Source organism: Hypomesus nipponensis, chromosome 15 (genome assembly GCF_054491055.1).
Source record: "Hypomesus nipponensis isolate SF chromosome 15, ASM5449105v1, whole genome shotgun sequence".
Lineage (NCBI taxonomy): Eukaryota > Metazoa > Chordata > Actinopteri > Osmeriformes > Osmeridae > Hypomesus > Hypomesus nipponensis.
Genome location: NC_140375.1, coordinates 15096115 through 15121846, shown reverse-complemented (window position 1 = coordinate 15121846; position 25732 = coordinate 15096115). Strand labels below are relative to the sequence as shown.

The 25732-nt window shown below is 47.0% G+C and overlaps 1 protein-coding gene across 2 annotated transcripts; it reads left to right on the top strand.

Moving 5' to 3' along the window:
* The first annotated feature begins 22272 nt into the window (after window positions 1-22272).
* On the top strand, window positions 22273-25370 carry LOC146257709 (uncharacterized). Of its 2 annotated transcripts, XM_084675199.1 has the most exons (8): window positions 22273-22475; window positions 22665-22725; window positions 22907-22969; window positions 23181-23273; window positions 23503-23603; window positions 24333-24367; window positions 24578-24643; window positions 25161-25370. In XM_084675199.1, the coding sequence occupies exons 2-8, from the start codon at window positions 22702-22704 to the stop codon at window positions 25277-25279; spliced, it is 501 nt and encodes a 166-aa protein (XP_084531325.1). In that variant the 5' UTR covers window positions 22273-22475; window positions 22665-22701; the 3' UTR covers window positions 25280-25370. The 2 variants fall into 2 exon arrangements, with proteins under 2 accessions (XP_084531325.1, XP_084531326.1); XM_084675200.1 differs by lacking the exon at window positions 22907-22969 and having other exon boundaries at window positions 22277-22475.
* Window positions 25371-25732: the final 362 nt, after the last annotated feature.

Sequence of the window (25732 nt, the reverse complement as noted above, 5' to 3'; positions counted from 1 at the left end):
ATCTTTATGTTTGGGTTTTACCCATGTCACGCTAGAATCCAAATCTCTTGTGGTAGAAGTTTAATCTTGACAGCAGCCTATAGCCCCTAAGAGATGGGTGTGGTTGTGACCTTCCAATTTATAATCTGTCTTTATGGGACAGGCCAAACGGCAGATACTGTATGTGAGGAGAGAGAACAAAGACAGGATATTTTACACCTCAAAAATAAAGCATGTATTTCCTTTCCCTGGCCTCCTTCGTTTATATGATTTAAAATGCGTGTGTGTGTGTTTGAACAGGTGGCACTGTGGCTCCAACAGTAATGTCTCGTAAGCATGAGTACTATCTCATGTCTCTGTTCATTACTGTGATCCTGTAATCCTGGAGACAGACCTTCAGTCTAATCAGTCAATTAAGGTCAAGTGCTGTAGACAGACCGAAGCGTTGCCAGGACACCACAGGTGCCCCTGTCCTCAAGACAATCTAGACACACCCACTGGCAACCCTTTTAAATACTGCAGAATCCCTACGTTTCTCCCCTCAAATGAATTGTCGGGGGACTGACTCACAACCTACACACACACACACAAATACACACACATACAGTAGTCTGGCTTGGTGCTAATTCCTAGTGTTGTCATTCTAAGGGACTGGTGCACTATAGTCAACTGTATTACATCCCCTCTGTCAAGCTTGAGTCAATCCTATTACATTCACTTTCATCATAACCAAAACATCTAGATTAGATTTTCCCGTTTGATCCTCTCACACACAGGGCCTGGAGCGAGGCGTTGGGAGAAGAGGTAGACGTGTTTACAGTAACGTAGAGCATCGATAAGACTGTGCTGTGCACAGCGTGCCAGGTTGGTAGACGGCTCCCTCTCGTTCGACTGGGAACTAAGCCAGAAGAAGCCATGATACGCTGAGTGTGGCTCTGCTGCATCTGAGAGCAGTATCATACCTGTTCTCTCTGCCTTAATCACCCTTTCTAGTTAATCCGCTGAAATGTTTGGTTTTCGGCCAGTGCCCTGACAAAGGGGTCGGTCTGATCCATGTGAGGAAATGCCTTTGATTTGCTCGGAGGGATTACACAAAGGAAGGACGTTTGATTTTGGTTCGGTGGCGGAAAAAGAGGAAGAAACCCGAAACGTAGACGAGAGGGAAAATCTTGACCAGATGGTCAGAGTGAGATTATCTTCTAAACGTGGTGGGCCGGCCTCTCTGAGCACAATGGCAGCACAGTCATTTAGAGATATAGGGGAGTATGTAGATACCACAGAGGAGAGACAAGAGAGACCCACTCCAGCCCACTCACTGCCAGGGAATGAACACCTTGCATAATAAGTGTTGTTAGTCTTTTAGTCATTTACAGTACCATCTACAACCATTTATGCATTACCTGGTGGCCTGTTTGTCTGCACACACATGCATCTGTTTGCACGGCTGTGTGTGACTGTGTGTATGTGAGGCTGTGTGAATGCGTGACTGTGTATGTGTGGATGTGTGTGTATGTGTGACTGTGTGTATGTGTGGCTGTGTGTATGTGTGGCTGTGTGTATGTGTGACTGTGTATGTGTGTATGTGTGTGTATGTATGCGTGTGTGGATGGGTGTGGATGTGTGTATGTGTGGCTGTGTGTGTATGTGAGGCTGTGTGTGTGTGTGTGTGTGTGACTGTGTGTGGATGTGTGTGTATGTGAGGCTGTGTGTATGTGTGGCTGTGTGGATGGGTGTGGCTGTGTGTGTATGTGAGGCTGTGTGTGTGTGTGACTGTGTGTATGTGAGGCTGTGTGAATGTGTGACTGTGTGTATGTGTGTGGATGTGTGTGTGTGTGGCTGTGTGCAGCAGGGAGTGGCAGCTGAAGTAATAGTTATATGTGTTTTGATCTCCCTCCCATACCCTGCTGTATTGAAACACGGCACCGCCCACACTTGTCTTGAGCAGTTTTCCCACATCTGTGTCAGGGCTCAAATATCACCCTGCACCCCCACCAACCAGGCAGCAAGCTCAGCCAGAGGCACACCGCCCAGCCCAAGCCTTACACATATCCGACTTTAAAGTTTGTCTAATCTCCTGTCATCTCAGACCATGCCCCGAGTCCTCTTCAAGCCTAAAATAGAATTTTCTAGGAAAAATATGAGATTATACTAAATGTTTGGGGGGATTGTGGAGGTGATAATCAAATAACTTTCAGTCTGAATTTAGAGATCAGAGAAATCAGGTCAAAGAAATCTTTGAACGTGAAACATCAGCACAAATACCGATGGAGTACACTGAAACCTCCACCAGTTTATCTAAACATATTTCAGTTTGTCCCCATGTGAATCTGTGACCTGATCCCTCTATAGCTAGGCCTGCTTCCTGGGGCGCTTCAAACTTCAGGAGGGATTCACCACTTCCTGTGTTGCTGCGATGACCCGTTTCTATTGACTACTTGTGATTTTGACTGGCTGAAAGAAGGAAAGGATAGTGTGGCAGAGGAGAAAAGGTAGAGCGGAGTGGTTGCCAGGGTGAATATACTCTGGTTCCACTAAGCTGTTCTCTGATAGGCCGGAGGCTGCTACTGAGGGAAAGGAATCCCGCCAATTGGAAACAATTGGTGTTTTGTTGCCGGGCCAGGCTGTCCCAACACAAAGCTGACTTTTATTGGCAAGAGGGCTGGCCTTTAGGTTTAAAAAGGTGACACTTCAGAAAATGGCTGGCTATTGTGTCCATTTGTTGAACTCTTTACTTCGGCAGCACTCCGCCAGCCGCAGTCTGTCTTTTTACAATCATTTTGCTTTTGCACTTCTTTTTAAATTAAGCTTTAATGAATTGGCTCACTTCCTCAGATTATACCTCCTTTCATTACTGAATGTGATTTAATTCAAGAAAATACACTCCTTTGCATCAGTTTGTCTTTCTATGGACGAGGAAGCCTTTCAAGACTTTCACCATGCAGATACATTTATAACACACTCTCAGTGCTCATGTATATAGCTCTTAAATATTCGATAGTTTCCTCTGCCTCTCATCTCGTTGCACAGCACTGTGCTGCCATGTAGCAGAGTAAAGGACACTGGACCCTCTTCACCGGGTGCCAACATGGCACCACTGCTCATTTCAACCAATCAACAGAAACCAAAATGTGCTAATTGCTGACAGCTGCCAGTGTCATTAATCTGATTATTAAATGTGTAAGCCTACAGTCTGCAGTAATATCGGTTGAATAGAGTAAAGCAGGGCTCTGAAACACCACACAAAAGAAGCTAATGTTAGCATAAAGACGAGATTGTGGCATTTATTACAGATTTAACTAGAGCGTGGTCTAATCTAGACGCGCTCATGAAACGGAAGCAAACCACCCTTTCAAACAGAGAATAGCCGACGTCAAATAAACCACGTAATGTTTTGGTTTGGAACATGTGACCCAGGCGCTATATACTTACTTTATTGAATCACCGTCACGTCACATGCAGGGCTGAGTCTTCCGTTTCAAAAACAAAAGGATAATAATGACCTTTTTTTGACTCCTTGCTATTTGAAGGTAAGCCTGGCAAACCAAGGAAAACTCGAATAGTTCAAAACTAATGGAAAGCAACATCAGCTGACCTATTCTATCAGCATGTTGGTGCTTTGGATAAAAGCGTCTGCTAAATGAATAAATGTAATGTTCTCTTTTTGGATTTTTTTTACTGCATCTTCTGTAACTTTATTTGATTGAAAGCAAGCCAAAAACGTACAGCAAGGCTTAGATGTCTGCTTAACATGGGAAAACTTCAGACAGGGTTTACAGTCTTCTCTCACATGGGTTTACGAAGCTCTATGCTGAAACATGCCGGCTGACGTCAGAAAAGCATCAAAGATTAGCAGCACCAAAGGTCTCATGTCTTTGTTCCTCTCCCAGGCTCTCTGGCATCTCCTTCTGATCGACGGGGAACGACATGGACATGACTCCTCAGGCAGGGAATCTCAATCCTCAAAGGTCTTGTCGTTTCTTGACGTGATTACTTTAACGTGACGATCATCTGTACACATGTGGCCGGTGTGTGGTGAAACTCACTCCTCAAGTATGTAATAGGCCACCCGCGTCAAATAAATGCTAGCTTTTCGTTGGCGTAGTTGGTAGAGGTGGCGCTTGGGAAGTCAGATGTGGTGAGTTTGACTCCCGGTGGGAGCGGACGGTTGCCTGTATACCTCTGAAGGAACTTGCAAGACTACGTCTGTTACACACACTTGACAGGTGTCCTCATGCAAGCTTTAATTGACTTTAGATAGAGATGTTTTTGTCTAACTCAGATCAACATGACAGAGGCAGTTCAAGCGTGCTCTGGTACAAGGTGGCATCGGGCCGTCCTAATATCATCTGTAAGGCCTGAATCTCAAACTGCCAGCCAGTAATCGTCAGCTGCGCGCAAGTAATTGAATTTGGCAGCCGGGCTTAGACAAAGGGCTCTAATTGCATTACTCTGTTGGTCCATGACAACAATAGGCCGACTGAAATCCGCCCCCTTGGCTTTGCTAATTGCATATGTAAATTAACAGTATTTGGCCTTAACGAGGGGGGAGAGTTAATGTCAAACAGGACGCCCTCCGATAACTCAGACCTTTCTGTGGTGCTTAGCGTGCAGGACTAATCTGTGTTCCAATTGATCTGATTGCCACATACATCACCGTGTTCTCAAAAGCCAGTGATGATTTTACGGGCCTCATCGAGTGAGATTTACAGAGCTAATCCAAACGTCTCAGGTTTAACAGCTTCATGTTACATCTTCCAGTTCTGTGTCATGCTGTGGCGGAGGAGGGTCGATGGAAAGCATGGAGGAGGTCACATCTCAGTTCTTCACAGGACTTCCTCCTTCTTTTTCTCACTGCCTCCTCTTGTCCTCCATCCCCCTGTTGTGGAGCTGACTTTCTGAGAGAGACACGGCACATCTGGTGCTGGGGCTGTGGGGGCCAGCCCGGCGCCAGGCCTGCTCTAAACCAGCGCCACGGAAACACAAACGCAATAGACATTCACATGCACACGGACACAAGCGAACGCACACACGCTGCGCTGTAGTGACTGGTCGAGCTGCTGTTACTCTGTTTTGATATTCGACACCTTGTTCGTTATGCATGGCTATAGCAGTCTTTAGATTTTGTCTGGAACTTTTTTGTTCACCCAATGGCCAATTTTTATTGAAGCAATAAAACGCACAGGCTCCTCCCCTCCCAGGAGAAAAACCCCAGAAGTGCCCTTTTGAAAGCTGCTTAGTTTAATCCAGAGAAATGAAGAAAAGCAGATACCATTCCTCTCTGTCTCTGAGGCTAGTCAGACCCACATGCGTGTTAATTGTTCACAGCTTTTATAATCCATTCCTGTTCTCCATATGGGATCTGATCCTGTGTCTGCTCCAGATTAACATGCAGCCACGTGAATCTCCGATAGCACAGGCTGGATCTGTGTCTTCAACACCCTTGTCTGGATGGACTGAAACCTCCCTCACTCTCTCTCCCTCTCTTTCTCAGAGCTTTGACTTGCTAAATTTGGCTTACTGTACAGACGTATCATGGCAAAGAGAGCTGACAAAAGTTTTTTGCTTCGAGTGAACAGACGTTAACAGTACATAAATAGATGGACACTGTCAGAAGCTTCTATTTGACACGCCGCTGAATCCACCAAATAAGACGGAGCCGCCACGGAAACAAAACCTAGGGAGTGGTGAGGGAGTGGTGAGGGAGTCGGGAGGGAGTCGGGCTAGTAATCAGAAGGTTGCCGGATCGATTCCCCACCATGCCAAATTACGTTGTGTCCTTGGGCAAGGCACTTCACCCAACTTGCCTCGGGGGGAATGTCCCTGTACTCACTGTAAGTCGCTCTGGATAAGAGCGTCTGCTAAATGTAAATGTAAAACGGCGTCCCGCTGGCCGAGCGCCATGCCTCAGCCTCTGCTTGTCAGCTTTTGAGTTACAAAAGCAATTACCTGAAGAGGAGAGACGTTGCCTGCTGGGGTAGGAAACACACAACGATGAGGAAGATGTCTCCCGTGTCCCACAAGCCTCTTCAGGATCAGATACTGTCCCCCACTCTTCAGCCCCCCCCCCCCCTCCCAACCAAACTCAGGGAGAGCACACAGCAGAAGCCCCAACGAGATGAAGCACCCCCCCTTCCCCTCTCATAATCTCTGGTTAATGTGCCTGTGGTAGAGCAGCAGACAGCCTCTAAGGCTCTGCAGAGTGGTCCCCCTGGCCCTGGGGTTTACGGGCCCAGGAGGAGACCAGGCTGGGGGAGGGGTGGGACGGAGGAGAGACAGGGCAGTTAGGCAGCGCTGCTCCGGGCTGATGGGGCACCAGGGAGCCCTCCATCATCACCATGGCTCCCCGTCCCTGTTGTGCCTCCGCCTGGGCTCCGTGTGTCGGGTTTCAGGCACATGGAGAACATTATCTGTGATGCTAACAGGGCGTCCCTCCCCCCAGCACACCAAGAGAGCGCAGCGACACTGAGCCAGTCTTCCAGTGTCTGGAGGTCTCCTTTTGTTTTCTCTACAAACACAGGATACATTTAAGACTTGTTGCTGCAAGACAGCCGAGGTTTACTACAACTGAACCTCATGTCGTAAAGTCAGTTAGCAGGTCGAGGAATGTGACCGGAATGTCACTCGTGACGATGTGTTATTCCGTTAGGGGTAAACAGCTTTAATTGATTGCATTTTCGTTTTCAAAAGTGCATTGCATTTAGTGTCAAAAAGGTCTGGACTCGGGCTGAAAAACGGCCTGGGACTTTTGTAACGCAGACTGGCCCACGGCCTTGTATTATTATTATTATTATTATTATTATTATTATTATTATTATACGTGTGTATATATATTTTTTTTTTGCATTATGCCGCGGCGGTTTGACCGGCCATTTGGGAAATTTCCCGACTCTCCCGACGGCCAGTTCGACCCAGGTGTCAAACCTCCACCCAGCTTCCAGCTGTGGACATCAGCAGACGCTGAAACTCCTCATTGTGTTCCTGCTAGTTAAGTATAAAATCCCATCTGTTTCTTGTCCTGTAACAGGCTGGTAGGCCCCTCTGTATCAACAAGTCTCCCTCTCCTCCCGCCTAATTGAATAACACTCAAGTGTCCTCCTCCTATTCCCGAGTGAGCTGCCATTGACACAGCTAGGGAGGCGAGAGAGGTTATGGGAGAGATAAGCACTCCCAACACGTTACTACATTACTCAAGTACGTATATCATCTGTTGATTTTGGGGTCGAGGGAAAGGAGAAGTGCCGGGGTGTCCGCCAACTTGGCCTCTTCCCAGGAACATACTCACTTTCTCTCGCTCATTCCACAATGACCTCAGTGCCCCTCCCTTGAGACAGACAGCTCACCTTGATTTACACATTCCATGCAGGTGGACTCAGATTTTTTGAAGCAGGAGAATAATCAAACATTAAACCATGTCAAACAACAGGGCGGGGAGGTGGGACATTTCCCACCGGTCGTGCCCTGAGAACGATCCCGGCATATCATTACATCCGTGACTTCCTCACCTTCTATAAGAGTGCTTGCCACTCGACCCCAGCACCTTTCGTGTTTCCTGCCACCTTCCACGAGTCGGAGCACCCCCACTTTAGCAGGGGAACCGTGAAGTCAAGCGACGGGTTTGAATCAGACAGGAGTCCCGCTGAGCTCCCCCAGGCGGAGCCACCTGTTCCCTGGGTTCCTCAGCGCGAGAGCCGGGCCCTGCGTGGGAGAAGCCTTTTGTGCTCCGACCCAGAGCTCGCAGAGTAGCGTTAGGTGTTCAATTTCATGCTGTAATCAGTGTGCAGCTCAGCCCAGCCCAGTCTTAGCCTTGGGGACTTACTCTGGTGGAGGGAGCTGTGTTGTGAATGCTGTGAGGAGCTCTTACCCTGATCGTGTCGGGAAAGACACTAGTCTGCCCTGCTGTCATTAACATACAGGGGAGGGAGGGAGGGAGGGCGGGCGGGCGGGCGGAAAGGCCTTGGTGACAAAGTGTGCAATTATATCAGGCAGCCTGCTCCCGTCACCCCTGTCTGTAATCTCTGGCAGAATGAGATGACAGTCTGGTGATCTCACCTGAGGCTGAGCAGATCCCTCCGCCCCACCCAGCACAGTGTCTCTGTGACGTCTCTCTGCCTACACAGATGAATTTGATTTAATTGCAGCTCAACAATATTTAGCCTCTGTACTCGAACTGCGACCGTGGAACACTGAAGGCGTGCATCAATAATCAACCATGGGATCAATAAACCAGCCCATTCATTTCTCATACTAAACAGAGCCTGAAACAAACCCATTGTTGCAGAAGTAAATGTGAGAGAAAGAAAGTGACCTCACCCCCCCCCCCCCCCCCCACAGACACACACACACACTCCACGTGTCTGGCTAAAGATAAGAGTTGAGTCAGTCATTACAAACCTCCAGTGTCCCACGCCATCTTGCCAGCTAGCTGTGTCCTCCCACACACACACACACACACACACACCTTCGCTCTGAACACTGGATAGACTGTGGGGCGGATGAGACCTGACGAGAGCGTAGGCAGACGTGTTCTTGTTATTATCCAGTGGTGGGCAGAACTTCCGGCGCTCTCCCCCCCCCCTCCCTCCCCTATGGAGCGACATTTTTCCATACGTCCTCGCTGAGGTGCCAGTCACGACTCGCATTACGCATCATTATCTTTTTGGAGCAGGCGTTATGTGAGCAAGTCTATCATTATGCATTCAGAGCGGAGATGCAGAGGAGCGCAGGGGGGCAGTAGGCTGGGATTCGGTTAGTCACACTATGATGCTCTGTAATTTTGGTACCATCTTAAGGCTAGTAAAAAACGGTCTAGTTAATGCCCATCTTCTTCTAACTCTTCTTAAGGTAAGGGTATCGTTACAACTTACACTGGGAATGGAATTAAGAAATTAAAACATCTTTTTTATTCAGAGGTTCTTGGACCCATAGGCTCATAAAGTGCATTTTGGAAGAAAAAGAGAAATCCAAATTGTTCAATTTTATGGGCAAAACGAAGCTTTCTATGCTGATTCATTTAAAGCCACAGTTAATCTCTGTGTGTGTGTGAGTGCATGTGTGTGTCTATGTACAATAGATGAGGAATACAAATTCTGTGTAATTGTACAACTCAGTACTGTCAATTGTTTATTCTCAACCAGCCAATCCAAAAATTGAAATTATAAGCATTTTTATTGATTTATAAAGGCCGGATGAACTGACAGGGCGTATAATTCTGGAAGCTTCAATTACTGGGAAAGGAAATACAATACCTTTCACAATACCCTTTACTACATTCTCACATGGTCATGTTCCCAACAGCCTTCCCTGTGTTTCTCTCATTCATGCCAACCTTCTTCTAGCTCTCTTCACACAAGAATTAATCTGTCTACCAACTGTAATCATCCTTAGTCCAAGGGCACTGTGCAGATTAAAGCACTTCCGTGAGAGAAAAGATTTGGGTTTCGGTGAGGAAAAACCAAGAGAGTCATCCACGGAAACACAGTTGTTCTACTGAGGAACTGGACAGTTCTGGCTCTCAGTTCTGGCTCTCCAACTTCAACCCGGGAGATGATTATCCTGCAGACGGGGTTACGGAGGACGAAGATGACCTCCCAGGTCCCCCGCGTTCTCCTTTACTGCTTAACGGTTAACTAGATAAGTAAAACGTCAAGAGGATTTGAGAAATGAGGTAATAACACTACAAATGGCCTTGAGCAGGCATAAATCGCAGGCAGGGCGGGGCATCTCGCTCAGAGTAGGGCTTTCTGCAGACAGCAAAGGATGACAGAGTCAGGGTTGTGGGGTCATGACCTGTCTTCATGCGTCTTGTGGTCACAGAGGAAATAAAGATGGATGAAGGGTGAAGAGGTGACTCAGTCCTCTGCACCTCCCACCAATCCATCCAGCAGGCAGCCTTGCTCTCCCACCCCCCCTTATTTACAATGAAACAGGTATTTTATGACGACCAGGCCTCCTCCACACAATACAATAACACCTACAGTGCACATACAGTACCAGCAGTTTCCTGCAAGCAGGAGGATCCACCTTTCTCTCAGACAAAAGAGATGGGGAGTCAGATGGCTGAGCAGTGAGGGAGTTGGGCTAGTAATCAGAAGGTTGCTGGATCGATTCCCCGCCGTGCCAAATGACGTTGTGTCCTTGGGCAAGGCACTTCACCCTACTTGCCTTGGGGGGGGAATGCCCCTGTACTTACTGTAAGAGTGAAGAGTTAAATGACTAAATGTAAATGGGGAGAACTAGAGCTCCTCTCACTGCCCACACGGCTGTCCAAGCGAGCCACGTTTGAACTGTCCTTCTGGAGGAGGAGCGAGAGGAGGAGCCGTAACTGAAGCGCCTCTTCTCTGCAGCCTGTTGGTGGATTGATTTCATTATCCTGCAGATGGACGGAGTGCTTTGTCAACAACGCCCCTTTCCGGCAGGCAGGCGGGGGGGGGGGGCGCCTGACCTTTCACCCTGACAGGACGCACCTTCTGGGGGGCATGCCCCCTGCTGTTGCCTCGCCACTGTTTAGACAACATGAGGAACCATTCCTGTGACCAGGGAGAATGACCATCTGTCTTTACAGCATCCCTGTCACACAGGAAAACACACTTGCCGTCAACTGCTAGCCGGTCAAATACTTTACTGGAAAGCTCTACTGAATCTGGACTCAGGATTGAGTCTGCAGAGCTTCCCAACATCTGCCACAAGCAGGTCAGACTTACGTAACGGCAGCCAGTTGTCGTGTTGCTGTGATCCCCAGATCCCAGCTATAGTTGAATCTCTGTGGATTTACCTCACCAGCGGTAATTCCTTTGGATTTACCTCACCATGGCTCTCTAATGTGCAGGTGAAATATTCAATGCCCTGTCGGGAATGGAAGAGATAGTGCCCCTGTGGGTAATTACTTACCCCTGATGCCCCCTCCACTTTCCTGCCTGTGATGTATGCACTGAAATCACCGCAAATCTCGTTCAGATGTTAAGCAGGTTCAAACGGGCCCATACCACCATCGTGCTACCATCGTACCACATAGAACCCACAGTACATCGTTTTTCTTCCTCCCTTGCGTAAGTAAGAACCTGATGAACTTCATCATATTTGCTCCAACAAATATCCCATCCCTCCACAACCTGGTTGACACTAATGGATTCATTATGCATCACTAACCCCCAACTAATTCCTTGTGTGCAGGGAGCCGCACCAAAAGGTCCCTTCATGGCCGGTGATTCATAGGCTGGCTGTGGCTATGGCCCCAGAGAGTGTACTTTGATAATCTCTGTGTATTAGGGGAAGACAGTGAGCAGGCAGACAGCCTCTCTAAATGAAGCACCACTTCACATGCACTTGGACAGTGGAGCAGAGCTCCCAGAGAACCAAGCAGACGCGGTGAGAAAGAGTAGCTAAGTGTCGGTAGCTAGCGTTTACACCTAATCCTATGAGCTCTGACAAACTACCCTTTAGCGCTTTATTTAGGGATCCATCAACATTTTGTACTGTTCCTGAAAGGCTTTTCTGCACCCTACTTATGTAGTGAAGCAAGCGGTGCTGAATAATTGAGGTGGACAGGGTTGATACGAGTGGGGTGAAGAGGGAGCCTGATGCTGGTTGAAGCGAAACACAGACATAAGCAAATCCCTGTTGAGAGTTGTCACCTTCTCATGAATAAAAAAAAACGGATATGGAGTTACTTCATTATCTTCAGCACTGAAAGACTAGCTGAGGCCACGAACAGTGTAGCTGCCGTCAGAGCACAGCAAGTTAGTGTTTGCACTCACATCCGCTTCGCTGCAGCCGTCTCACAGTCTTTATAAACCTCCATACAAGCAGTGCATCCCTGGGTTCATTTTGGACTAAATCTGGGTTTAAGAGCAACCTCAGCACTTCCCTTCTTTTTGTGCATTTGGGATCAGCATTTTTTCCACCACATATTAGACCCCCCCCCCCCCCCCCGCCCCCGCCCCCCATTCTTTCTTGCGCCGTGAGTTAGCCAAAGTTTATGGAGTCGCCACTGTAGGTACAGTAGGGTTGGCAGGTAAGTCTTTCCTGAGTCCCACAGGGGGGGTCTGGAAGGCTCTGCTCTACATAGAGGGTCAGATCATCGCTGTGGCTCTGGTAGGAAGAGGAGGGAGATGAACCAGCGTCCTGTGGCTGGTCATCACAAAGCTGTTATGTTACTGTCACCACTAGACCTGGGAGCACTTACACCACCACTGATCAAACAGAAGTGGTAAGGGGTGGGGGTAAAGGTGTGTGTGGGGGGGTGAAGCAGGGGAGTGGGCTGGGGGGGTGAGCAGAGCCTAAAGGTCTCTGAGCACAAACGGCTGACTTTCCTGTTTGGTTGTGTTTCTTCTTCTATGGTTTGTCCTTCTTCTATGGTTTGTCCTTTCAGGCTTTGTGAGGCAACTGAGAAGCGCTGCGGAGAAAACTAATTAAAACACCACAGCACTGCATCATTACATTTCCATTTGAAAACACACGGGTACGAACAGTGCTGCGAGGTCCTGCCCTCTCAACATGTGAAGCGTTTGCTGTGAATATGACCAACCGAACCACCTACCACCCAGTATCAGAAGGTTACAGCACTTGGGGAACCATGCCATGTTCTGTGTCATCTCCACAGTTGGGTCAATGGAAGAGGTTCTGTGAAGCTGTGTTGGGCAGGCTGTCTCAAGAGCATTTGGAGAAGGGTTAGGTGTCTGGAGAAGGCCTCTCTCGTTGCCAGACAACAGAACGGCCAATGAGCTAATCTTAAACGTGGCCTCAGTCTGTGCCAGCAGCAGAGCCAGCCAGAGGGATTCACTACTCTGAGTTTACCGCATCCAGGATCCCACGGCTGCTCAATTCAAAAACACACATACTGTAGACCTGCAATATAATCTGTGTTTGTGTGTGTGTGTGTGAGAGAGCGAGAGAGAGAGATAGAGGGGGCATGAGGGACTTAGATACTCTTGTTCACCTTGCATATTGTGTCATAACTCACATTTCCAATTCAGAAGTATGTACACGTGCAAGAGGCAAAACAGAACTCAATAACCTATAGAAGTGAGAGTGATTCGCCGTGTGCTGAGTGAGATAAATGTGTTGTTCACCGCCTCCGTGCTGCCTGGGGTCCAAGCAGGAAGTCCTACAGCGCACGCAGGAAGTGGGTAATCTGAGCTGGGATGGGGGGAGGGAACAGGAAGTGGATGATGGATTACAGGCAATCTGCTGGTGGGGGAGGATGTAGTGAAGCCCTTCCTCACACTCTCAGGCACATGATCACCTGGCAGTTAAGAGTTTCGACAAGAGGAAGTGTTACTGTGGTTAGACCGGATCAGTTCATTTGGTTCCATGTAAGAGAGATGATTGTGGTTTGGAGTGGGTCTAGGGCTTGTTGATTCATGTAGTGAAAAATGAAACAGCCCTTCAGAAATATAGGGATATCCTTTTGTTTTCTTGCTGGAAGTAAAAGTCAGCATGATGTTTTTTTTTTTTTTTTTACAGAGTTTGTGTTTAAACTGAATCTAAATCACTCGGCATACACAGGAAAGAACTCCTTGTTTATGAAGCAGCATTGCTCTGACCCACTCAAATCTCACGGTTTTGATGGACTGCAACTCCATAAAAGGGGGTTAGCTTTCCTAACTTGACTACAGGCCCAGAGAGAGAATCTTGCCGACAGGGCCGTTTCCCAGAGGAGTTTCCCAGACCATGGTGGTCCCTGGGTCATGGACCATGGCCACTTGTGCCGACCGGTGGAGTGACAGGTGCTGCCACATGTATCTGGGGCTGACAGGGGAGGTTGCTGGCTGTTCCACCTGCCACAGAGGGGCACCGTCAACTGACAACCTGACATTCCTCACATTCCCTGTGATCGGGGCCGGAACAGCCTCCTCTCTCTGGACCACCTTTTCCTCAAGTGTCCAAAAGTGCTTATCCCATGGTGAGTTAAAGCATCATCAGCAGCACTGTTCCTAGCTACTCTCTGGACCCTGGAAAATCATTTGTAAAATACGAGTGGTGAGAAAAGGGGTCAAGGTATATGGAGCAGTAAGAAATACAGAATTCTAGATTAGAATCATCCAGAATATTAGCAACAGTACAGTACCGCTTGGTATTACGGAAGTAATGTGAATGGAAGGGCTTCCTTAGTGTTCTGTGTTCACATATTGTTTAGCCAGTAGAGTTGGTGTAGCACATTGTTAGGCAAATGAGACATGCTTACCCCCCCTCACACACACACATACACACCATCATGATGATTATTGGGTAAAGGGAAAAAAACTGTCTTTTGAAATGAATTCCAAATCGTAGGAATGCTGTGACAGGAAGCCCCTCTCGAATGTTTAGAGAATGGATTATTCATAATGAATTCAAGAGTTAATTAATTTGGGTGAGAGTGGAAAGGAGGGGAGAGGGAAGCTGGATGGAGGCGACATCATGCCTGTTCGCATTGCAGCATGTGAGGTAGGAAGTGGGGCTCGTAACAAGCTCTGTTTCAGGGAGATAAGCCTGTTAGCATTCCCTCAATCAGACATTCGAAACCTGCTGATGGGGCAGATACTCATGAGCACCAGATAGGCTGGATGGAGTGTTTGCCAGCACTGTGTATACTGTATAAAGCTCCATAAAAAGTCACATACTGTGACTGGTGTGATCTTTCCCTACAGGAACCATTGCATGTCTGTTTACAGCTATTTCTTTAACAAACCTCAAATGCCAGCGTAAAAGAGGCTTCAGAACATTCTTTTGTGTTTGTAAATCTATGATTGAGTGTGTGAATCACTTTCACAAGACCGGTCTGTATTACAGACAACGCCTGATTTTCCACCACTGGAATCATTAAAAACAAAAAGTGAAAATGTAAAAATGAATAACTGTACACACACAGAATACCCAGCCTGTCTGCCAAGTAAGGCAACGCTTCACAGTCTGACAGCTGTGAAGAAACCTCTCCAAGCAAACTGCAGTCTATTGATTGATTCTTCAATCCCTGGCTGTCTATGACCCTGTTCACACCACAACACAGGGGTTTGCTAAGGCATGGCCATACCTTGGCTGTCTGTCGTATCACATTGCCTTTTGAAGCCCAGGATTAAGTCGTAAATATAGTGCGGACCAGGGACTTTCTCTGCAGCCTGCCAGACGCAGCTGCGACGTGGCTAGGAGGACAGTCTACCTCCCTACCAACACATTAACACCAGTGTGAAAACACTGACCCTTTGACCCCTCACGCCCTCCAGATTCCATTTCACCGGCATAGAGAATACAATATCCGCCTGCCAGAGTTTTTACTGAAGCGTACAATATTTCACTTTACTCACAATACACCATTCTCATCACATATAGTGACTGTGCAGTATCGTCTTGAGCTAGCTATTGGCATACGTTATAGTTTTCATAGGGTTGGGAACGTTGGCTCAAACAAGGCACTATTTCTATTAACCACAACAACAGCACTGTACAGTAAATCTGAATTCAAACCCCTTAGTCAGGCAAATGAGATCCATGTGTTGCGTCAGCCGTTCTAGAACGTGCAGAGAGGGTTCCTGTGTGGTTCTGTGACTCAGAGGCGCGGTGTTCCGCAGCCAGCATTTTCGTCTTTACGGCCCCTTCGACACAATCACACTGGAACATGTGTTTCTAATCTGCTCATGTGAGGGGCTGGGGCCAGTTAAAGCACCAATGCACAATGATTATTCTCTCCACTGTACTTTGCCAATCATAACCATATGCCCGTCTCAACCCAAAATGGCCCAATACCACTGGCTGTTTACTGGCCTGTGCTGTCCTGTGGGATTCCTGTTCCCAAGCTCAAACAATGCCTCTACATACAGTACATTCACGTTGTAAAGCTAAGCTTGACCCTCATAGACATGGTTTATCGTGATACTGGATTATACTGGTCATAGTTTAGAGACTCCCTCGTCTGTAAATGCTTGGGGGGGGGGGGGGGGTAGCAGATGTGGCTTAATAACGAGGCCTCTGTCGATATGGAAACCCGACAGGACGAATGAGGGATAAAGAGAAAGAGCGAGGAAGATGCAGAGGAAAAGAGGAACAGAACACAGTAAGATGGGGATGTACAGAGAGACATAGAGGGAGACAGAGAGAGAGAGACAGAGGGAGACAGAGAGGGAGAGACAGAGAGACAGAGAGAAGGACATAGAGGGAGACAGAGAGAGAGAGAGAGAGAGAGAGAGACAGAGAAAGAGAGACAGAGGGAGACAGAGAGGGAGACATAGAGAGACAGAGAGAAGGACATAGAGGGAGACAGAGAGAGAGAGACAGAGAGACAGAGAGACAGAGAGACAGAGAGAGAAGCATAGACAGAGACATAGAGACATAGAGACATAGAGAGAGACAGAGAGAGACAGAGAAAGAGAGACAGAGGGAGACAGAGAGGGAGACATAGAGAGACAGAGAGAAGGACATAGAGGTAGACAGAGAGAGACAGAGAGAAGGACATAGAGGGAGACAGAGAGAGAGAGAGACAGAGACAGAGACAAAGAGACAGAGAGACACATAACTATGACAGGATCTTGTACCAAGCAGCTTTTTCCAATGTTCATCCATCAGAAGGAATATTGTGATAGTTCACGGCATTTGCATGTGACTCCTCCCCCTCCCTCCAAGGCATGATCGTTCCGTCAACCGAAGAAAAAAGGGGGCAAATATGCGGCTCACCGTACCTTTATTTAATGCTGCCAGATCCAGTACGTGAGCGCCAGACTGGGCATGCCGATTCTAAATCTGTTCAGGATTCACAGCCTGCTTCTCACGCAGCAAACATATCTCTCTCTCCCTCCCTCCGCTCATCTCTTTATCCCATATTGCGTCTTCCTCTCTGCCAGCTGCTGTCAGAGCAAGGCAAAAGACACATTTCCGCTGCAACAGATGGACTCGTAGAGAACCACTATCTACTATTCGGATTTCATCAGCACTTCTGCGATTAAGAATATTCAGATCTCTTCCTCAGTGTCAACTCCTGTTAAACCATGTTTACCTTGAGCTACACGCAGACCATTGGAATCGTCAGGGACTGACGTGCTGATTTCATAAACAGTGTTATTAAAGTGTCGAGCTCAAGAACATGAATATTATCGAGTAGATCATTTGAATATCTAGTCTAGAATAATTGTTTTCCTCAAATCCAAAATGAACAGGCTTAAATAACTCTGCTGGCTTCTCACACCTCATTGGCTAACCTGCCTGTCCCCCGCCCCCCTCCCCCTGTCCCCCGCCTCCCTACCCCACCGGTCGGCCCGTCTGGACTGAAACGTCCGCACAACAAGTTGGTGACAGTGCGTCGGCTTTAATGTCCGGCCGGGGGCATTGATCGGCACTCTGTTTGAACTACTCTAATGTACTGGGAAGGACTCAATGATTGCTGACTATGTTAATAGCACACCCCTGTAGTCTAGTGAACTGTCAACCGGGGGGGGGGGGGGTCCTAGGATGCACCCTCGACCTCCACTAAGCCGGCTGAGACGGCTGCCTTGGTAGTGTGGGGCCTCTCTGCTGTGTGGTGGAAAGTGATTGGCTGAACAGTTCATGACCCCTGATTGGTTGGGCTGTGCGGATGGGCAAGAGTTTCTGCCTGTTCCTCCCAGCTGGTGTGTGTGTGTGCGCGACCGTGCTGAGGGGCATAACTGTGGTTACATTCTAGCCTTTTAAGAGACTGTCATTACTCATTCCTGGTCCTCAGTACTCTGCACTTTCACAGAGCAGGTGGAAACCTAGAATACTCCTGATCTGTTGAAAAGCTGCAAGGCGCTGGGACACAACACAGAGTGATGACATGACTGAGAACAATTCTCCGCCAGTAGGGGAAGAAATCATTGTTGATTTCAGTGAGGCCCTCCATGTTTTTAAATGAGGTCATTCCTTTAACAAGGCTTATGAATACAGAGTACACCAGTCTCCCAGCTCACTGCAACAGTTCAGTGTTTGGAAGAAGAAAAAAAGAAAGCTCTTGACATTGTCCTGTCCGACCATGCCTTGTTATTACTGTGTGTTCTGTCTGACTCCACTGTGTTAATACCTAATGCACACATGGGCATTCTTCCCCCAGATTAGGCCAGAGGGATATTGTGTTAGGGAACCCTGCGTGGTGTCCTGTGGCCCAGAGAAGCTGAATGGGCTGGAGAGAAGGGGCTAAGGCAACAGGCACAGCCTCTGTGGAGCTGTGGGCCGGGGGGCAGGGGGGCTGGAGGCAGTCGCCCCAGGACACTGCTGGGAGGTGTCAGCCCCCCCCCCTTGTCTGCTGATGCGCTCTGACAGTGTTGTGGCAGAGTTACTCTGCTCGTAGAGGAAGTGTGGAAACACAGGACTTCACACGGCGAGCTCTCTCAGTTTCCCCAGGGCTCGGCCCGGCTACAGCACAGCGGGCAGTGTGTTCGCGTCACTCCAGATGCTCCAGACTCCACTCCTAACCCTAACCCACACATACACGCATTCCCTCAACCCCTCCAAACGTTCTCACTTCCTCCCCCGGCTCCGAGATTCATCCTGTTGCTCTCTCCAGGGTGTTTGTCTTAACCCAGCCTCTCCTCAAACACTTGGCCAAGGATCTGGGACAGCGCCCCCGGCATTCCCCTCTGCTCTGCTGGGGCCAGACACACACGGGTCCTCAGAGACTCTGTGGAGGTGAACTGCGTGGGAAAAGCGTACATTCCACACCCACTTGTTGACCTTCCTGAACTCTCCCTCTCGCTGAGCAGGCTCTTTCGGGGCCACCTTCTAGGCCACAGGGAGAGGATGTCCACTCAGCTCTCGGGGTCCCACGTGTGGGGGGGGGGGGGGGGTGGAGCCACAGCCGGCAGAGCCAACCTGCAGCACAGCGTTTTCACGAGAGGCTTGATGGGATTGGATGTCTCTCCCCCCCTATGGTATCCTAATCCTCGCGGTGTCTCTGTGGGCGTTCGAGGAGGTGAGGATGGGGCACATCCCTGATGGTGTTAATATTGCACCGGTGTAACAATGCCTCAAGGACCCTTACACTCAATTTCTCTTGATTGTATTAATGAACGAATGGTCGCAACATTACAGCGGCTTCAAACACCTCACAGGCTTTGTTCAGGCAGTAATTAGTGCTGCCAAGTGACATGTGCTATTAAGTCAAGTACTTGTTCAACAATTCCCACGTCCCACTTCCCCTGCGGGCAAACCCCGCACTCCTGCACTGTATTGACAGGAAATGTCGATGAAAGCAAAAATGTGAAACAGGAAGTTAAACTGCAGGAAAGACTCTCGATGAGGAAACTGCTAAAGAGCAACCCCCCCCCCCCCCCCCCCCCCGGTTGGCTTCAAACACACAGCGTCTATGTTTAGAGACACAGCACACCCCAGAGACCACTGAACAGCATGTGATAGCTGCATGAGATGGCCAGCTTTCTACAAAGCGAAGGGTCAATGTTGGAATGTCAGCTTCTCTCCATTTCTCTTTGACCTCTTTGGTTCTGCACCATAAAAACGTCTCTGACTTGAGAGGGTTGACATGTGATTAACACAACCCTCATGGTTTATAAAACACAAGCGGGTGGAGCTGAGCATGTTTGTGGTTGCACTACCCTTGTGATTAACCCATTCTTAATATTTGAAAAAATACAGTATGATCCTCTACAAAGTCACACTATCCTCAAACCCAGGCTTCCCAACTTAACTGTATATTCAGTAGAGCGTGTGCTGTCATGATGTGTATTATAAAAGGTATACAGAACCAGCGTGCAAACAAACCGACTTCTGGTTGGTTGTTGCGTGTCAGTTACAGCAGATGTATTCTGCTGCTCTGCTGTATGGAATAGAGGGAATGCACAGATGAAGAGAGAGCTGTACCCTTCCCTCCGCTCGCGTGTGTTCGTTAGGCTGCCGCGTGTTCGTAAGCGCCAGTGGCCAGATGGGGGCAGGTAGTTTAATTAATAAGAAGTTAAAACAGCCATTACAAAGTGATTATGCAATTTCTGCTGACGTCAAATGCTTACTCCCCAATTCAAGAAATGAAGACAAAGAAGTTCATGCTCAAGTCGTACTGCTCATTCCACTACTCCTGGTGGGTTTCAACGACCCCTGATTCACTGCCCTGCCGTATCTCAAACATACGAAAATATAGCGTATGTTTTCTTTAATGGAATGTTAATATTGCCTTTAAAACACACATCGTATTAGCATCAGATACAGATTTAGCCGTGGTTCTCTCCGGTGCTTTGGTGATGAGGTCATAATGCTGACGCTATCATCATCATCATCATCAGGGATGGCTTCGCCGTAAGAGACATCTAAAGCAGAGGTGCTAATGGTCCTCTTGAGAGAGGAGAAACAATGAGATCATGACTAAGGAAAGTGAATTAATGATTGAACATCAACTTTACTTTCAGAATGAAGGACGCCTCAGCGTTGGCTCCAGTAAGGTCCAGACTACGTATTCAGTGCTCAGATCGTGAGGAAGTTCAGGTACTCTTCTTTATCTCCTGATTGGCTAGTCTCCAAATGGCTCCATGCATCTTAGCCATTGACTTTCTCATTTCACTAAGATGACCATGACATCATCCAGGTGTCTTCTATTGTACCATCTCCAACCTCGAGGCCTGGCTGCAGTTGACGAGCGTACGTCCGCTTCCAGCCCCTTGCTTCCTTTTTCAAAGGGTCTAATCTTGTTACAGTATATCACCATGAGAGAGGCTCTATAAATGTGGGCCTCGTGGAGAGAACAGCCCTGAAGGCGTGTGGCAGATGCCCCCCTTTCAACTCCCGGGCCCCTCATATTCAAATAACAGCAGCTGGGGAGTGTGGGGGGAGAGGGGTGTTGTGGGGGCTGGAGGGGGGAGGAGAGAGAGGGCATTTGTGTTGGCCGTAGTGCATAATCGGGCACACTTCTATACAGAGGCACCCCACAGCTCTGAGCTTTTGATCCAATGCGAGGAGGGGGTGCGCTTCTGTCAGGCCTACCTCGAGGCGAGCAGGCATCTGGGTGGGGGTGTACAGGGCAGGAAAGGGCAGGTTGGCTGCCCACAGGCAGAGAGGGTGCGGCGGGGCCGTGTGAGAGAACACGTGTCTGCCTGTGAGATGCTCACAACGTCTTCCTCTTTGTTAGCCTCCATGGTTAATGGCCCCAATGTGTGCTCTATGACAAGACGGGATTTCATATGCCTCTGCATTTGCTAACCTCGGCATGAGTGCAATGCTCCCTACACGATATCGACACACTCTCCTCAGTTACATTCAGTCAGATTTGGGATCGAGCTGGTGTCTGCTCTCTGTGGTCTTACATGTGTCAGACAACACCAATGACTTGCCACTTACATTTAGTCATTTAGCAGACGCTCTTATCCAGAGCGACTTACAGTAAGTACAGGGACATTCCCCCCGAGGAAAGTAGGGTGAAGTGCCTTGCCAAGGACACAACGTAGGACACAACGTAATTTTGCATGGTCGGAAATCGAACCGGCAGCCTTCTGATTAATAGCCCGACTCCCTAACCGCTCAGCCATCTGACCCCACATTATGAGCTTTGGAAGACGAGGTCTTCAGCGCGTCTCAATCGTCTTTTTAGACAAACCTAGGTTGTTAGACCAACCTGTGGAGAGACAGGAAGCAGGGTGACCCAGAGACAGTGAAAGTTCTGTTGTTCCTCTATTGTTCTCCGTCTTTTGAGAATCCGCTCTTTTCCTTGGTGATTGACATGAATGGCCCAGAGTACTCGTGTCCCGTAGCAGCTGCTGTGAAGACGATCGAGTCTCTCTCCACAGATTTGCATAAACCCCAGGGGAGGAGTTACAAGGGTGAAGGGGGCTCTGGGACTCACCCATCAGTGCGAGCCCTCCCTGACTCAGTGCCTTCCCATGCTGGGGAGCAGGGGAGCATCTCTCCCTGGGTCTTGGGTTCATCTTTGTTTCCTACTGCCTGGTAACCACACTGCATCCATGTTGAACGGATTAGGGCTCCAACTGAAGTAAGGTTCTCCAGACTGTTACTTGTGCGTGTGTATGTGTCAGATGTATTGGCTGTGTTCACGGCTCTCCCGTTCTCTCTTTAATGCCTGGTGCAAGATCAACACCATGTGGAAAGAATGAGAAGTACCTTATGAGGCACTTCCTTACTTTTGTTTTGCAACTACATTTGAGAATTGTACGACACAGAAACCACAAAATATGTAATTTTGTGGTTTGAATAATAATGTTTGATGGTCATATGGCACAGACAAAACGCTGTAGTCCTACATGAGTTGGGGATATTTACAGTATACAGGAAACAGGTGCAGGCAATTGGACCAAGTCCAATTGTGCATTCTGATCTATTTGTATACATCATACTCTTTGTTAACTCACTTCACTTCCTGTTCCAGATACTTCCTGACAACGTATGCGTGTGTAGACAAAATGTTAAGAATTACAAACCAGTGGATTAATCGGTACACAGAGAAGGAGGATTACCACCAAACTTTCACAAACATGATTATTGCCTTTGGTAACAGTCAGTACAAAACAACTGAACATTTTGGCACTGACGAGAGGACAGTAACTCAAGGACAAAATGCTATGGTAGGATATCTGCTTGTACATTTTATCTTCAGCATTCATTTCACAACTGAACTTTACCTCAAAACAAGCCACAACAATATAATTTTAAGTGTATGTTATTATATAACACATACTTCTATAAATGTACACTAGATACAAATATCATATTATTAATGTGGAGTGACGTCATGTGCACACGTGTCTGCGTAGAGTCGGCTGTTTGGAAATCTTTCTGGTAAATATCAAGATGGCGGGACAGCAGCATACACAGGTCAGTTCTGGATTATTTAATTTGGACATCTACTAATTTGGTTCAATGGAAAAGGTGACACAAGTTGCCTACTTTATACAAAAAATATTAAGTAGGCCTTTAATAGGACTTCTAGCCAGATTTAGAGTTTGTCAGTTCACAGTTATTTTCTGCTCTGATGTTGATAAATCTACTCGGTTAGAGCTCCTTGAGACGGCCTACAGCAAAAATGCTACCGACAGTAGCTGTAAATTTCGCCTTCAAGGTAATTGTATTAATATTGGACAGTGGTAACAACTTTACAGTGTTAGGCTAAGAAGTTTACCTTAGTCCATATCACAAGTTACTATTGGTAAGTAACTTGATGTCTGTTCCATGCATGCATGGCTACCATTTATGAACCTGATTACTTGTTTTCAATAGCCCTTCCACATAATACTTTGATTGTTCTGATGAGAGATTATATTATTCCCTAGACCCCTGTCCAATGTGAAGACGATACAAACTCTAACCATTTTATGGTTGTGTATGATACTGAGAGCTACAAATGTCAATCCAAAAATGTGAAGGTAAGCCTATGTTAAAGTTAAGCACTAAACCTACAATTTGAATTAAATTATACATTTTTGTGGTGAATATGAATCATTCGCTAATGAGAATGTTATATTGGCTGCATGTACAGCCTTCCTAAACTTACCCAAACTGAGAGGTAGGGCTAATTAGCTTAGCATGATGTGTTATCAAATGTGGTTTCCATTTTAAATGATCTAGTTTGCTTGATCTTTCCTACTGCTACAGATGTGTGAACAAGAAGTTTTTGTCTTTGCGGGCCAAGAAGTAATTGCTTGGGGAGAGTGGTCCTTTCCTTTAGTTGGTTCTCCAGTTCTCAGACAATCAGTGTGAGTTTCCAGCCAATTGTAATTTCAGAAAAGAGTGTAATATACGAAACACTTCAGGAAATTATGCCCAGTTTCATGTCACATGGAATTTGTTAGTTAGAAACGTGAGGGCAGAAACTGATTTGGACTTGAAATGGATATTTGCATGACTGGGTGTATGGAGTCCCAATGAAAAAAGTTTCAGTGTTCAGTTTCCCCTCATTACTACACTTCAATACAACAATATTATACTATTTATAATACATCTGATCTATGATCATCTCCTACACTGTCTATATGCACTAGTGTGCAGGGACGGCACCAGCTAATTTTTAATGCAGGTGCTGAGGGGGTGCTAGATTATTGACAGGGGGAGCTGCGTAATACATTATATATATTATATATAAATACTATTAATAAATGAGCAATATTTTTGGGGGTGCTATTGGGATGCTTTGGTCTTTCTTGGGGTTGCGGAAGCACCTGCTAGACCCTACTTAGCGCAGCCCATATTAGTATGTCACTTTAGATACAAGTATCTACTAAATTAATACAATTTAAATCTAAAATCTTAATGTTTGACCCCCCCCCCCCCCTCAACTACAGAAAGTCCCAAGGTTATCCAGAAAGACAGGAACCAGGGGGGCAACCCTCTCTCTAAAGCACATTTTACAGTGTCAAGTATTATATAAGTATATGAATCAGAAATCATATACTAACACTGTTAATAAGACAACTTGACCTTTTCAGGACAAGCAGTGTTGCAATTTCAACTGAGGGTGATGGTGAGTCTGGACACTGTGTGACAGTATTGGACATACTGTGTGACAGTATTGGACATACTGTGTGACAGTATTGGACATAGTGTGTGACAGTATTGTTTGTTCAGTATTAATCATCCCTGTAATATATCCATGAGATATCAGTATCTTCCAAAGTTTACCATCACTGTGATGTATCTGAACATCAACAATTTGTTTATTGGTACTATTCAGATCCACTTCTGGACATTGTGCCACAAACCAACCAGCCTTTTCCTGACATGAGCGACTTCCATAATGGTAAGAAATGTATACGTTTACGTGGGGGTCAGATGGCTGAGGTTAGGGAATCGGGCTATTAAATCAGAAGGTTGCCGGTTCGATTCTTGGCGGTGCTAAATGACGTTGTGTCCTTAGGCATGGCTGGGGTTAGGGAATCGGGCTATTAATTCAGAAGGTTGCCGGTTTGATTCTCGGCTGTGCAAAATGACGTTGTGTCCTTGGGCAAGGCACTACACCCTACTTGCCTCGGGGGGGAATGTCCCTGTACTTACTGTGAGTCATCCAGAGCATCTGCTAAATAAAAAGAAAATGGGAAACGGCAGTACAACTGGAGCTACAACCTCAAGAATAGCGTGTAATAACTGCGATAAGACATACACAACACTTAATTTCATTGTGCAGTACCATTGTGATATCGGTATGCTTTACTACCCAAAGTTTCACAACGGTAAATACATACAAAAAGAATGTTCGTTTGTTTATCATATTAAGCAACCTGACAGTTTAATAAAACTCAAATCGTTGTATGCCACAGTGGACATGGAGCGCCTTGTAGTCAATACCGACACAGATGGACCAGAGGACAACGAGAATTTAGACGAAGAGGAAGGTGAAAAAGAAGACTTTGACTATTATTCTCTGACCATTTACTGACACACATGACAGGAGGGTGACCAACGTTTGTCCTCTTCTGTCAGTGTACCACAAATTGTATATATTGTAAATAAACCAATAATATATCTTAGTCATTCTCATTTGTATAATATTTATTTTGTGCGTGTCCTCGTCATGCATAAATGTCAGGTTTTACATTCTAATGCAAGATTGATGTTAGATCTCTATTAAGTGGCATATTTGGGAATTGAGGCTTGATGCACATGCACAGAATGGCTCTGCTGACCTTAAGGGAATCTTTGATGATAGAATGCTAATAGATATGGACAACTGGACATGTGATTAGAGCTTTACTCCTGTTCTACAGAATATAAATAGTGGGCAATTAATCTTTACCTTCTGGGTTTTTGTATTTTAAAAGACAATTGCTGGTGCAGTTTGAAAATGGCCAGTTTACAAAACAGGAAGGGAATCAGTCATAATGCACACAGC